General features: G+C 45.0%; 1 protein-coding gene across 4 annotated transcripts in view; it reads left to right on the top strand.

Annotated features, from left to right (window-relative positions):
- Positions 1-12,691, top strand: part of C11H22orf15 (chromosome 11 C22orf15 homolog) — a 47,047-nt gene that overhangs the window by 15,593 nt on the left and 18,763 nt on the right. For 3 of the 4 annotated variants that reach the window (XM_069215187.1, XM_069215184.1, XM_069215185.1), the window contains 2 exons: positions 7,416-7,502; positions 7,916-8,038. In XM_069215187.1, the coding sequence (XP_069071288.1) occupies positions 7,416-7,502; positions 7,916-8,038 (210 nt within the window). The remainder of the gene's footprint in view (positions 1-7,415; positions 7,503-7,915; positions 8,039-12,691) is intronic. The other variant, XM_069215188.1, reaches the window with a different exon arrangement.

Genomic DNA, 12,691 nt, shown 5'->3' with positions numbered 1-12,691 from the left:
GGTGACGAGGATGGGATTAAGTGAAAATGGAAAATGTATCTGTAGGGGAAATAAAATTGTGCTTCCCCAAGCCACGAGGGAAAAGATAACCAAGCCAGCCCATGAGGAACATTTGGGACGCAGCTATAGGAAAGTGCCAATGTTGGCATGGTTACCCCCCCACTTTTTGCCTAGTGTTGATGCCAACTTTGATTGAAAGTGTGCTAGGATCCTGCTAACCAGGCCCCAGCACCAGTGTTCTTTCCCAAAAACTGTACCTTTGTTTTCACAGTTGGCACACAGTTAAGTCCCTTGCAAAAGGTACCCATGGTACCAAGGGCCCTGAGGCCAGGGAAGGTCCATAAGGGCTGCAGCATGTATTATGCCACCCTAGGGGACCCCTCACTAAGCACATGTACACTGCCCTGCAGCTTGTGTGTGCTGGTGGGGAGAAAAAGACAAAGTCGACATGGCACCCATATCGGGGTGCCATGCCCACAAACCACTGCCTGTGGCATAGTTAAGTCACTCCTCTAGCAGGCCTTGCATCTTTAAGTCAGGGTGCATCATACCACAGGGGAGGGCATAGCTGCATGAGCAAGATGCCCCTACAGTGTCTAAGTCCATTCTTAGACATTGTAAATGCAGTGTAGCCACATTGAGCATATGGTCTGGGAGTTTGTCTTTACGAACTCCAGAGCTCCGAAATGGCTTCACAGAGTACTGGGAAGTTTGGTATCAAACTTCTCAGCAGAATAAACCCACAATGGTGTCAGTGTGGGATTTATTGAAAAATGCACACAGAGGGCATTTTAGAGATGCCCCCTGTATGTTAGCCAAACTGCTAGTGTAGGGCTGACTGGTCTGTGCCAGCCTGCCACTTTCAGACAAGTCTCTGACGACATGGGGTGAGTGCCTTTGTGCACTCTGTGGTCAGAAACAAAGCCTGTCCTGGGTGGAGGTGCTTCACACTTCCCCCTACAGGAACTGTAACACCTGGCAGTGAGCCTCAAAGGCTCAAGCTTCGGGTTACAGTGCCCCAGGACACTCCAGCTAGTGTAGTTGCCTGCCCCTCGGACAAAGCGCCACTTCTGGCAGCAAGTCGTTGGAAAATGAGGGAAAACTGGGAGGAGTGAGCCTCCCCCCCCCCAGCTAGGTCCACCCCTAAGGTGTCCAGAGCTGAGGTGATCCCCTCCCTGCAGAATCTATCATCTTGGTTTGGAGGACAAGGAGCAATAGGGTTAAGTTTGTGCCTCCCCTCCCCAAGGGGACTGGACACAGGAAGGGTGTAGCCACCCTCAGGGACAGAAGCCATTGGCTACTGCCTTCTGACCCCTAAAACACCCCTAAATCTAATATTTAGAGGCACCCCTAAACCTAGCTCACCAGATTCCTGGTGACCTCAAGAAAAAAAGAAGCATGAAGGACTGCTAAGCCGACCCCAGCAGAGAAGACTCCAGACACCAACTGACTTGTCCCCAGCCATACCGGCCTGTCTGCAGCTTCTGAAGCCCTGCTACAAAAAAGCGATGGATCGCGCAGGACCAGCGACCTCTCCAAACCCTCAGACGACTGCCTGCCCACCAGAGTACCAAGAACTCATGAGGACAGTGGCCCTGTCCACAAGAAACTACAAGAAGGACTCCAGAACCTCCCCGGATCCGTGAGTCCTGCCCACTCTGCACCCAATGCCCACAGCCTGTGTCCAGGTGGCCCATCGGTCCAGAGCAGGTCTCCAGGCAATTCTAATTGTGTGTCCACCCTGGGTTGACCGCTCCTGGCCAACACGACAACGCTTGCAGCCTAAATCCGGAGGATCCTCCTGACCGCAGCCTAAATCCGGAGGACCCCCCGACTGCGAGAGAACCGGACGAAGATTCCCGACGCCTCAAGGTACCCCTTCACCCGCAGCACCCTGGCCTTGGGGAATTCAACCACTGATCCAGCAATGTTCAGCAGGCAAGCCCTCCTCCTTGTCCAGCCTGTGGTTTCCCAGAACCACCCCTTGGACCCAGCCTACAGCATCTTTGTGACCCCTGGGGTCCCGCTACTGAAAAGCATTTGGACCCCGCCGCTGTGTTTGCACCCCGTATCTGGCCGCCCCTGTGCCCTGTGACCTGTAGCCTTCCCCCAGTGCTCACCTAAACCCCCCAGGTTTGCCCTCCGAAGTCACGAGTACTTAACTGCCAGCTGATCTGTTTCCGAGTGCTCCCAGTCTCCTTAATATCCCATTCTAAATCCATCATCAGCTTTGACCTCTGCACCCGGACGGCCCCGTGTTGCAGGTGGTGCAACTTTGAAGTCATCCTGAACCCCGACCAGTGGACATCCTAACCTCCAGAGACTGGAACTGTAAGTTGAGTACTTAGCTCAAAACTGCACTAACACTTTTCTCCCCCAGGACTGTTCTGAAAATTACAGTGTCAACATTTAAAAGGACCACAGATGTCCATACCAAGCTTCTTCCATGGATTATGAGGATACTCAATCAGCACTATGGGAGACTCTCTAACTATACAGGCCTTGACACTAGTTTCACAATGATCAGTATTCCTTACATAATTGGCCACCAAAATACATGTGTGCTTTTTGTTTCATGGCTGACATTCCTCCGTGCCATTTATGCAACAATCCCATAAATCTTCCACAAATAGACCCTGGCACTACCAATCTCTCAAGTCCTTATATAGCCTTCTGGCAGATCATTTTACATTTAAGTAATTCACTACTTGCCCATTCCCTTTCCCATCCTCCTGCTAATTCATTTTCAATCTCTACAATCCCTTCTCTGCCTCCAAAATCGCTCGCTATTCATCCGCACTAATTGTTCCTCTCGATGATATTCCACACTAGCCATCATCCACTCCTCCATGTCACCACTATCTACTTATATTAATGGTAACCGTGAAAGACAATCTGCTTTGACATTCCTTGTTCCTGGCATGTTTTTCATCTCAAAGAAATAGTCTTGAAGCCTAAATATCCACCTCCCTACGGGAGGAGTAACTTTCCCTCCAACTCTCGTTGTAAGTACATCCACTAGTGGCTTGTGGTGTCACTCCTTAATTCAAATCTTGTTCCCCGCGAGTAGGTTATGAAATATTGATTACCCCCCCACAAACATGACATTGCCTACTTCTAAATCACAAACTGACTTCAGCCCCCCTCAATATTCTAGTTGTGTATATGTGAATGCTTCTATGACTTTCTCCTTTCCTTGATGCAGTTGTAATAATACCGTATACAGCCGATATACATTTGCATCCATCACCAAAACAGTTTTACACTTCAGATTGTAAAACTTCAATATTGGAGCTCTAGCAATACTTTCTATGATATAAGCAAAACTTTTCTCAAACTCCTTACACCACACATACTTCTCTCCTTTCTATAAAGGTAGTCTAATTGTTTTGGTTATACTAGAAAATGATTTACAGTTCTTGTATAATTGTCTGCCAGACCAAGAAATGATTTAAACTGCCCCTTATTCCCTGGGCCCAATGCAAAATAACAGCTTCAATTTTGATTTAATTCTAACAGCTTCTATGACATGGCTTAAGAACTCAACATCTGGCACAGCAAATTTACAATGACCCCCTAAACACACAGTTTCTGTAGTTTAACTCTTAATTCCTCTTTCATGGACAAAGGAACTCATATCACTTTGTGATCCTTGGATATGGCACTCTGCTTGAGAATGATGGTATGTGTGAATTCCTTTAATTTGCCTTGCTTCTCTTGAAATACCTGAGGAATTTCAATTTTGCACATCTCTTTCTGCCATACGCATGACTACGACTTGTTCAGGATGATTAAGGTTTAATGTAATCACTAAACTCATTTCTTCCTTTCAGCCCGAAAGTATTATACCCTTTTCTACTTAATTTACCTTTCCAATGGCTGTTTTCTTTTTGAAAGTTATAGAAGAATCAAACCAGACCAAAATCAATAGTTTGGTTCCACAATATGTCACTACATTCAAGTTGGCATTCTTCAAATCTATTCCCGACAAAGATTATTATTTTTATCAATCAAAGTATAAAGTGGACAAGACTCTGCCCACAGGTCTTCACAGACTTCTGCTATGTTGACCCTGCATTTAGGAGTATCAAAAGATGTGTCTATATGTATAATAATAATCCGCCCCTTCAGAGAAGTATGACTTGAACTGTAATTTGGCAACTCAGGTTCACTCACTACTAATACCGCATCATCTTCTGAAAAATCTTCAATCATTTGTGCTACAGTTTTTACCACTACTAGGTTTCTTCCTTTCCTCATCCAAATTAGCCTACACACCCACAAAAAATGCCCTGACCTTTTACAATGGTAACACGTAGCTTTCAAAGCAGGGCACTAATTCTATGTCACTACATGTTTAAAACTCCCAGACCTAAAATACAAGGTTTTGTTTTTTTCTTCAGCTCTGTGAACCTTTTATTTCCCTCAGTGAAATTTTGTTATTAGTAACTACATTTACTTGTTGAGAGTTTGACTGACAACGGTCTACTTAAGATAAAGTTTTTTCTTATTGGGATTCAAAACCTTTAACTAAGATGATGTGTGTTCCATTTCTTTGCAATTACATTTGCTTTTTGTAGTGTGTGTTCATTTACACTCAATGATTTTTTCTGAATTTTGAGGTTGTGTGATTAATTAGCTGATCCCTCACTTTTCCATACTGCAAATTTCTAAATCTACACATCGCAGCTAATACATGTAAACAGCCAACATATTGTTCAATGTGTTCTCCTGGTAGTTGATTTCAAGAAAATAATGTATGCCACTCTATAACTATATTTAATTTCTTGCTATGATGTTTATCAAGTGCCTTAATAGCTCTCTCATATCATCCCCACTAAATGCATAAGAAATTGGTAAATTCCTTAGAAATGTCCTTTCGTCTGTTCCTAAATTATGTTTTAGAAGTGCAATTTGTTTTAGCGGGGTTAGACAAAACCATTCCCCAATTGCTTCTAGATATGTCTAAAAGGTCTAAAAGGCATCCTTCCAATCTTCCAGGAACATGGCTGTCTGTCCAGGATGGTGTAGAAACATTAGCGGTGCTTTAATGGATTCCATGGAAAAACAATAAATGAACACAAACCATGTAGGGACTGTTGACTCCAAGTTCCACCGTGATGTTTTGTTACTCCCAAATTATCTATATATTTGTGATGATAGTAACGTCTTCAGTAATTAACCTGTTTTTATCGCTATGAAAAGTTCATACTCGAGTCCTTTCCTTCCTGTGGTTAAAAAATACTTCCTGTTTGACTGTCAATATCATGCAGATGATGAGAACAAAGTGCTCCCTTCTAAGTGTGAGAAAAATAAACTAGGGTAACTTTCCCAGTGGCCATTAATTGTAAACACCAGTATTAATGTTTATAGTAACCACAGATGAAGGAGATTCTGATTACTCTTGCGCCAATGCCAAAGAGTGATAGCAGTGATTGTTCAAGTGTGCTCCTCCACCCGTCAATAACCTTCCTCTAAGTAGAGAAGTATAATTATTGTCCATCATATCTGATATGACCATTGTAACATTTACAATAGTGGAATGGGTCCTGCTGGGTAATCTTGTCACCAGAAGAAGCCACTCTAGAAGAGTTCAAAAGTATATTTATTCTTGATAAGCTGCGAAGTATCAGGACCCCGACAGTGCCACCTTTACCAGTTCTCATTTTCTTACAATAGCATTCCTCTTCAGAACGCATCATGATCATTCTACCTTTGAAGCAACATGTATCATTTGCTTAGAATACAACATGCACCACTGCAGCATTCCTGGTATGTCTTAAGACTAACTCCCTAGTCGTTTAGTGATAAAAAAAAAAACACAGATACTTTCCAAATTCTCATAGTCTTCTTCTTTCTGCAGTAGGATTTTCCAGTAACTCCTAAAGCCTTTTGATTGCTCTCAACCACTTATGTGTCCTCACTTCTCAGCTGCACCAAGATTCATGACTATTTTGGATAAGTAACACAGATCTAGCATTTCAAGGAGCCCTTATCTGATCAAGCCCATTATGCTCTTGTTTATGTACCTTTGATCGAAGAGACAGGCGTTGGGCCCAGTTTGAACTGACTACTCTAGATGTGAAACAACTTATTGAAAGCAAAAACATAGGATAATCCTGACCCTCGGCGGACTAAAAAACGAGAAGTGAGGAAAGGGTTGTCATCAGAACAAATGGGTGAAAACCAGTATGTAATTGTGAGAGCGAGATAAGGTTCTAAAGGTTAAACGAAAGGTGGGAAGAGATGACAGAATATCCCCGCATTTTAGGACTATGGAAGTGTAGAAGAATAGGGAGGCATGCAGTATTGAGAAATCCCCAATTTGTAGAAAGAAAGTTCTTGACCCAGCAAACAGACGGAAGAACGTATTGATTTAATCTCCAGGCATGGGAGGTGGAGCAAGGTGCCAGAACTAATATTTAAGCCATTTTTCATGTTGTAAATGTATTGTGTCCTGAAGAAGGTGGGTGAACCATCCGAAATATCACTGAAACGCTGCGTCAACAAAAATATTTTCTTAATGACAGAAAGTTTTAACACTGTTTTACAATTTGAGAAAGAAATTATAGGTTTTTAAGGATTTTCTTGAAATTGTGATGTGTTTTTATGAACGTATGATTGTGTTTATAAATATGATTACTATAGTTATATAACAGTGGAGGTAGTAACAAAAATAGTTGTATGTTATAAATGAGAGATAATTTTAAACATGCAAGTTGGCGGTCAAGGGTTTTATTTACTTGTGTTTTTTCATATGGCTATATAGGGTCTGAACTGATAGCGTGGTGCATTCCCTATTCTCTGAGCAGGATAACTGCATAAATAGGTGCCCAAAAGGGAATTTGGTGTGTTTATATATACATTTACTCTGTACCTTTTGTGTAGTGGAGGGTACCTCTCCTGGTTTGTGGGAGCAAGCTGAGTGTCTACATTGTAAGGTACATAAACAAGACCATAATGGGCTTGATCGGAACAAAACAAAAAATCAAAATGATATTTGGTGTGTTGATATAGAGACTCAGCCTACCCCTCCAGATGGTTCATGCTATTATCCATTTATCCCTCAGCCAGTGTGCTCCAGGATTACTTCCCATCAGATGTTCTTAGTGTATTCCAAAATGCACTCAATAATGCGGTGTTCTTCATTTTTTGTAGAAATGGTTCTCTCCCCTTGGCTGGGATATGAATGATCAAGACAATGATTGTGTCCTCAGTTGCCAATTGCTTCTTGATCACTTTCATGCCCCAAAAAAGCGAGGTTCACGCAGAGAGACTGGATGTCAGAATAAGTGTATTTTATGTTTCCATGAGTTGTGTATGAAGGGCTAGAATGCTATGATGCATCTTACTACTGCAGAAAATCTCTATAAAATGTATATATCTACGCCTTACAATTCTGGTCTCTCCCACAGCCAATGAACAGGTGCTACTGAACCTGAATTGCAAAATCATCAATCTCTCCAAGTGCCTGAAGGAGAAGAGCAAGTGTAGGTCGGATGGTAAGTACCGGTGTAGAAAAGGAGAATAAGGAAATAGGATAAGGATCCAGGTTTAGAGTGGTCACTGGAGGGTTGAATTTAAGGAGGAGTGAGCAATTGCAGGGTTTAAAGGGGAGGATTTAAAACTTGGGCAGCTAGAAAGGACCTCCACATACGTGGGAAAGGTTGCAAAGAATGCACAGTTTAAAGGAAATATTATTAGATAAGACCGAAGTAGGAGAGATCTAGCTAGAGAGATGGAAAGTGTTACATTTTAAGTGGACACTTACCTTTAGTGAAAAAGCACTGAAGAACTGTGGGAGGAGGTGGTCAGTTCATAGCACTCACTAACATTTCTGTCAGCCTTACGTCAGTCATGAACATATATTTCACGTACCACCATCCACTGTCTCCACACCTCTCTCTTAATCCAGCTTCTATCGACCTGTTGGATGAAAACGGAATTCTGGCAAACTTGAGTGAGATGGAACACTCCCCAGAATACGCTAGCAACTACCTTCATGAAAGAGGCCGTTATGTCCTTGTCAAGATCATACGTAAGTCACCATTTCTCAACAATTAAAAGCAAATAGTGTTAAACATTGGTTCTGAAAAACAGAATCAGCTGCAGTAGGAACCCGGCTCTCTATATGGGGCGCAAAAAAAGAGTACATCATCCAGAGAGTCCAGTGAATCCCCAATTGGTTGACAGAAGCAACAGTGGATAATACTAACTCTCTATTTTTGTGGTAGTGTGGGCAAGCAGTTAGGCTTAGCAGAGAGTAGTGCTAAGGATTTGTTGTACTCACAGAGGCAATAAATGAGACACACACACTCAATGACTTAACTCCAGGCCAATAGGTTTTTTAATAGAAAAATAAATTTGAGACCAATTTAGAAAAATTACACTTCATTTTATATATATTTTGAAACCAAGAACTTCGCAAGACAATAAGTTCTGTTTTCGTTTTTAAAAGTTACAGGTAAGTAAAGAGTTCAAACCTGTGCGCCTTTACGAACAATGCAGTCCTATGGAGAGAAACGCAACTATGCATAAAGGTAAGTACAATCGACTTTAGGGGTTCACCTTATGGATTTAGAGATGTAGGGCTCAAGGTCCAAAGAACAACCAGTAGTTTGTCAGGAGTTCCCTGAATTCCACCGGGGAGCAGCGTGCTGCTATTTTGTAGCTGGGCACTATGAAGAAGGGGGACCACTTATGCTTGTATGGTGTAGGAAGTTGGCTCTGTATATACTATTTCAAAGTAAGAAAGTGTGCACAGAGTCCAAGGGTTCCCTCTAGAGGTATGATAGTGGCAAAATTAGATAATTATAATGCTCTATTTTGTGGTAGTGTGGTCGTGCAGCAGGCCTATCAGAGGGTAGTGTTAAGCATTTGTTGTACACACACAGGCAATAAATGAGGAACACACACTCAAAGACTTACTCCAGGCCAATAGGTTTTTATGTTGAAAAATATATTTTCTTAGTTTATTTTAAGAACCACAGGTTCAAGATTTACATTAAACACTTTGAATGCAAGGTACTTCACTTAGATACTTTAGGAACTTTGAATAAGAGCAATATCATATACAGTCTTTGTAAAAATGGCAATAAGCTATTTTCAAAGTGGACACTGCAAAAATCAACAGTTCCTGGGGGAGGTAAGTAAAGGTTAGATTAGGAGGTAAGTAAAACACTTACAAGTCTCAGTTCAGGGGCATAGGCAGCCCACCATTGGGGGTTCAAGGCAACCCCAAAGTTACCACACCAGCAGCTCAGGGCCGGTCAGGTGCAGAGGTCAAAAAGGTGCCCAAAACACATAGGTGCTTATGGAGGACAGGTGTGCTCCGGTTCCAGTCTGCCAGCAGGTAAGTACCTGCGTCCTCGGGGGGCAGACCAGGGGGGTTTTGTAGAACACTGGAACAAACACAAGTAGGCACACAAAACACACCCTCAGCGGCACAGGGGCAGCCGGGTGCAGTGTGCAAAGCAGGTGTCAGGTTTTAGATAGGAAACAATGGAGGGACCCGGGGGTCAATCTAGCGGTGCAGGCAGGCACGGGGGTGAGGCTTCTCAGGACAGCCACCACCTGGGCTAGGCAGAGGGTCGCCTGGGGGTCACTCCTGCGCTGAGGTTCGGTTGCTTCAGGTCCTGGGGGCTGCGGGTACAGTGCTGGTTCCAGGCATCGGGTCCCTTGTTACAGGCAGTCGCGGTCAGGGGGATCCTCTGGATTCTCTCTGCAGGAGTCGCTGTGGGGGCCCAGGGGGGTAGTCTCTTGTTACTCACGGGCTCACAGTTGCTGGGAAGTCCTCCCTGAGGTGTTGGTTCTCTGAATCTAGAGCCGGGGGCGTCGGGTGCAGAGTGAGAAATCTCACGCTTCCGGCAGGAAATGTGCAGTCTTTGGAAGTTGCAAAGAAGTAGCTGGTTTTGAACAGCGCCGCTGTTCACTGAAGTTTCTTGGTCTTTTAGTCCAGGGCAGTCCTCTGAGGCTTCAGAGGTCGCTGGTCCCTGTCAGATGCGTCGCTGGTTGCAGGTTTTCGAAGTTGGAGACATACCAGTAGGGCTGGGGCCAAAGCAGTTGTCGTCTTCCTCCTTCTCTGCAGGCTTGTAGGTCAGCAGTCCTTCTTGTTTCTTCAGGTTGCAGGAATCTGTTTTTCTGGGATCTGGGGTGCTCCTAAATACTGAATTTAGGGATGTGTTTAGGTCTGGGAGGGCAGTAGCAAATGGCTACTGTCCTTCGGGGTGGCTACACCCTCCTTGTGCCTCCTCCCTGAGGGGCGGGGGGCACATCCCTATTCCTATTGGGGGAATCCTCCAAAATCAAGATGGAGGATTTCTTAAGGCAGGGGTCACCTCAGCTCAGGATACCTTAGAGGCAGTCCTGAATGGTGGGTGACTCCTTGTTTTCCTCATTATCTCCCCTGGACTTGCCGCCAAAAGTGGGGGCTGTGTCCAGGGGGCGGTCATCTCCACTAGCTGGAGTGCCCTGGGGCATTGTAACACGAAGCGTGAGCCTTTGAAGCTCACTGCTAGGTGTTACAGTTCCTGCAGGGGGTAGGTGTTAAGCATCTCCACCCAGTGCAGGCTTTGTTTCTGGCCTCAGACAGCACAAAGGCTCTCACCCCAGGGGGGTCAGAAACTCGTCTCTCAGCAGCAGGCTGGCACAGACCAGTCAGTGCTGCACTGAAGGATTGGGTAAAATACAGGGGGCATCTCTAAGATGCCCTCTGTGTGCATTTGTTTAATAAATCCAACACTCGCATCAGTGTGGGTTTATTATTCTGAGAAGTTTGACACCAAACTTCCCAGTATTCAGTGTAGCCATTATGGAGCTGTGGAGTTCGTTTTTGACAAACTACCAAACCATATACTTAATATGGCCACACTGTACTTACAATGTCTAAGAACAGACATAGACACTGTAGGGGCATATTACTCATGCAGCTATGCCCTCACCTGTGGTATAGTGCACCCTGCCTTAGGGCTGTAAGGCCTGCTAGAGGGGTGACTTACCTATGCCAAAGGCAGTATTTTGTGTGCATGGCATCCTGAGGGGGATGCAATGTTGACTTTGCCTTTTTCTCCCCACCAACACACACAATCTGCAATGGCAGTGTGCGTGTGTTAGGTGAGGGGACCCTAAGGGTGGCACAAAACATGCTGCAGCCCTTAGAGACCTTCCCTGGTCACAGGGCCCTTGGTACCACTGGTACCTTTTACAAGGGACTTATCTGTGTGCCAGAGGTGTGCCAATTGTGGAAACAATGGTACATTTTTAGTGAAAGAACACTGGTGCTGGGGCCTGGTTAGCAGGGTCCAGCATACTTCTCAGTCAAGTCAGCAATATCAGGCAAAAACGTGGGGGGTAACTGCAACAGGGAGCCATTTTCCTACATATGGTGGTAGTAATACTATCAAATTCTACATTAGCTTCGATTTTTCTAACCACTTCTACTTGTTTCTGTAGGAAAGTACCATCTTGCCTGGCATGTTACCCCCATATAACACTGTATGTATGTTGTTTTAGTCTATGTGTCACTGGGACCCTGCCAGGCAGTGCCCCAGTGCTCATATGTATGTGCCTTGTATGTGTTCCCCGTGTGATGCCTAACTGTCTCACTGAGGCTCTGCTGACCAGAACCTCCGTGGTTATGCTCTTTCTGCTTTCCACATTTGTCACTAACAGGCTAGTGACTAAATTTACCAATTCACATTGGCATACTGGTACACCCATCTAATTCCCTTGTATATGGTACTGAGGTACCCAGGGTATTGGGGTTCCAGGAGATTCCTATGGGCTGCAGCATTTCTTTTGCCACCCATAGGGAGCTCTGACAATTCTTACACAGGCCTGCCACGTCCACGTTATTTCACAGCCATTTACCACTGCACATAAGTAACTTATAAGTCACCTATATGTCTAACCTTCACCTGGTGAAGGTTGGGTGCCAAGTTACTTAGTGTGTGGGCACCCTGGCACTAGCCAAGGTGCCCCCACATCATTCAGGGCAAATTCCCCGGACTTTGTGAGTGCGGGGACACCATTACACGGGTGCACTATACATAGGTCACTACCTATGTACAGCGTCACAATGGTAACTCCGAACATGGCCATGTAACATGTCTAAGATCATGGAATGTATACCATTCTGGTGTTGGGGGGACAATTCCATGATCCTCCGGGTCTCTAGCACAGATTCTGGGTACTGCCAAACTGCCTTCCCGGGGTCTCCACTGCAGCTGCTGCTGCTGCTGCTGCTGCCAACCCCTCAGACAGGTTTCTGCCCTCCTGGGGTCCAGGCAGCCCTGGCCCAGGAAGGCAGAACAAAGGATTTCCTCTGAGAGAGGGTGTTACACCCTCTCCCTTTGGAAATAGGTGTCAAGGGCTGGGGAGGAGTAGCCTCCCCCAGCCTCTGGAAATGCTTTGATGGGCACAGATGATGCCCATCTCCGCATAAGCCAGTCTTCTGATAGGCTCTTACCTCTCTTGGTAGCCAATCCACCTTCCTTGGTAGCCAAACCTCCTTTTCTGGCTATTTAGGGTCTCTGCTTTGGGGACTTCTTCAGATAACGAATGCAAGAGCTCCCCAGAGTTCCTCTGCATCTCCCTCTTCACCTTCTACCAAGGATCGACCGCTGACTGCTCCAGGACGCCTGCAAAACCGCAACAAAGTAGCAAGACGACTACCAGCAACATTGTAGCGCCT

The sequence above is a fragment of the Pleurodeles waltl genome, chromosome 11 (assembly GCF_031143425.1).
Source record: "Pleurodeles waltl isolate 20211129_DDA chromosome 11, aPleWal1.hap1.20221129, whole genome shotgun sequence".
NCBI lineage: Eukaryota > Metazoa > Chordata > Amphibia > Caudata > Salamandridae > Pleurodeles > Pleurodeles waltl.
This window is presented reverse-complemented; position numbering and strand designations above follow the sequence as displayed.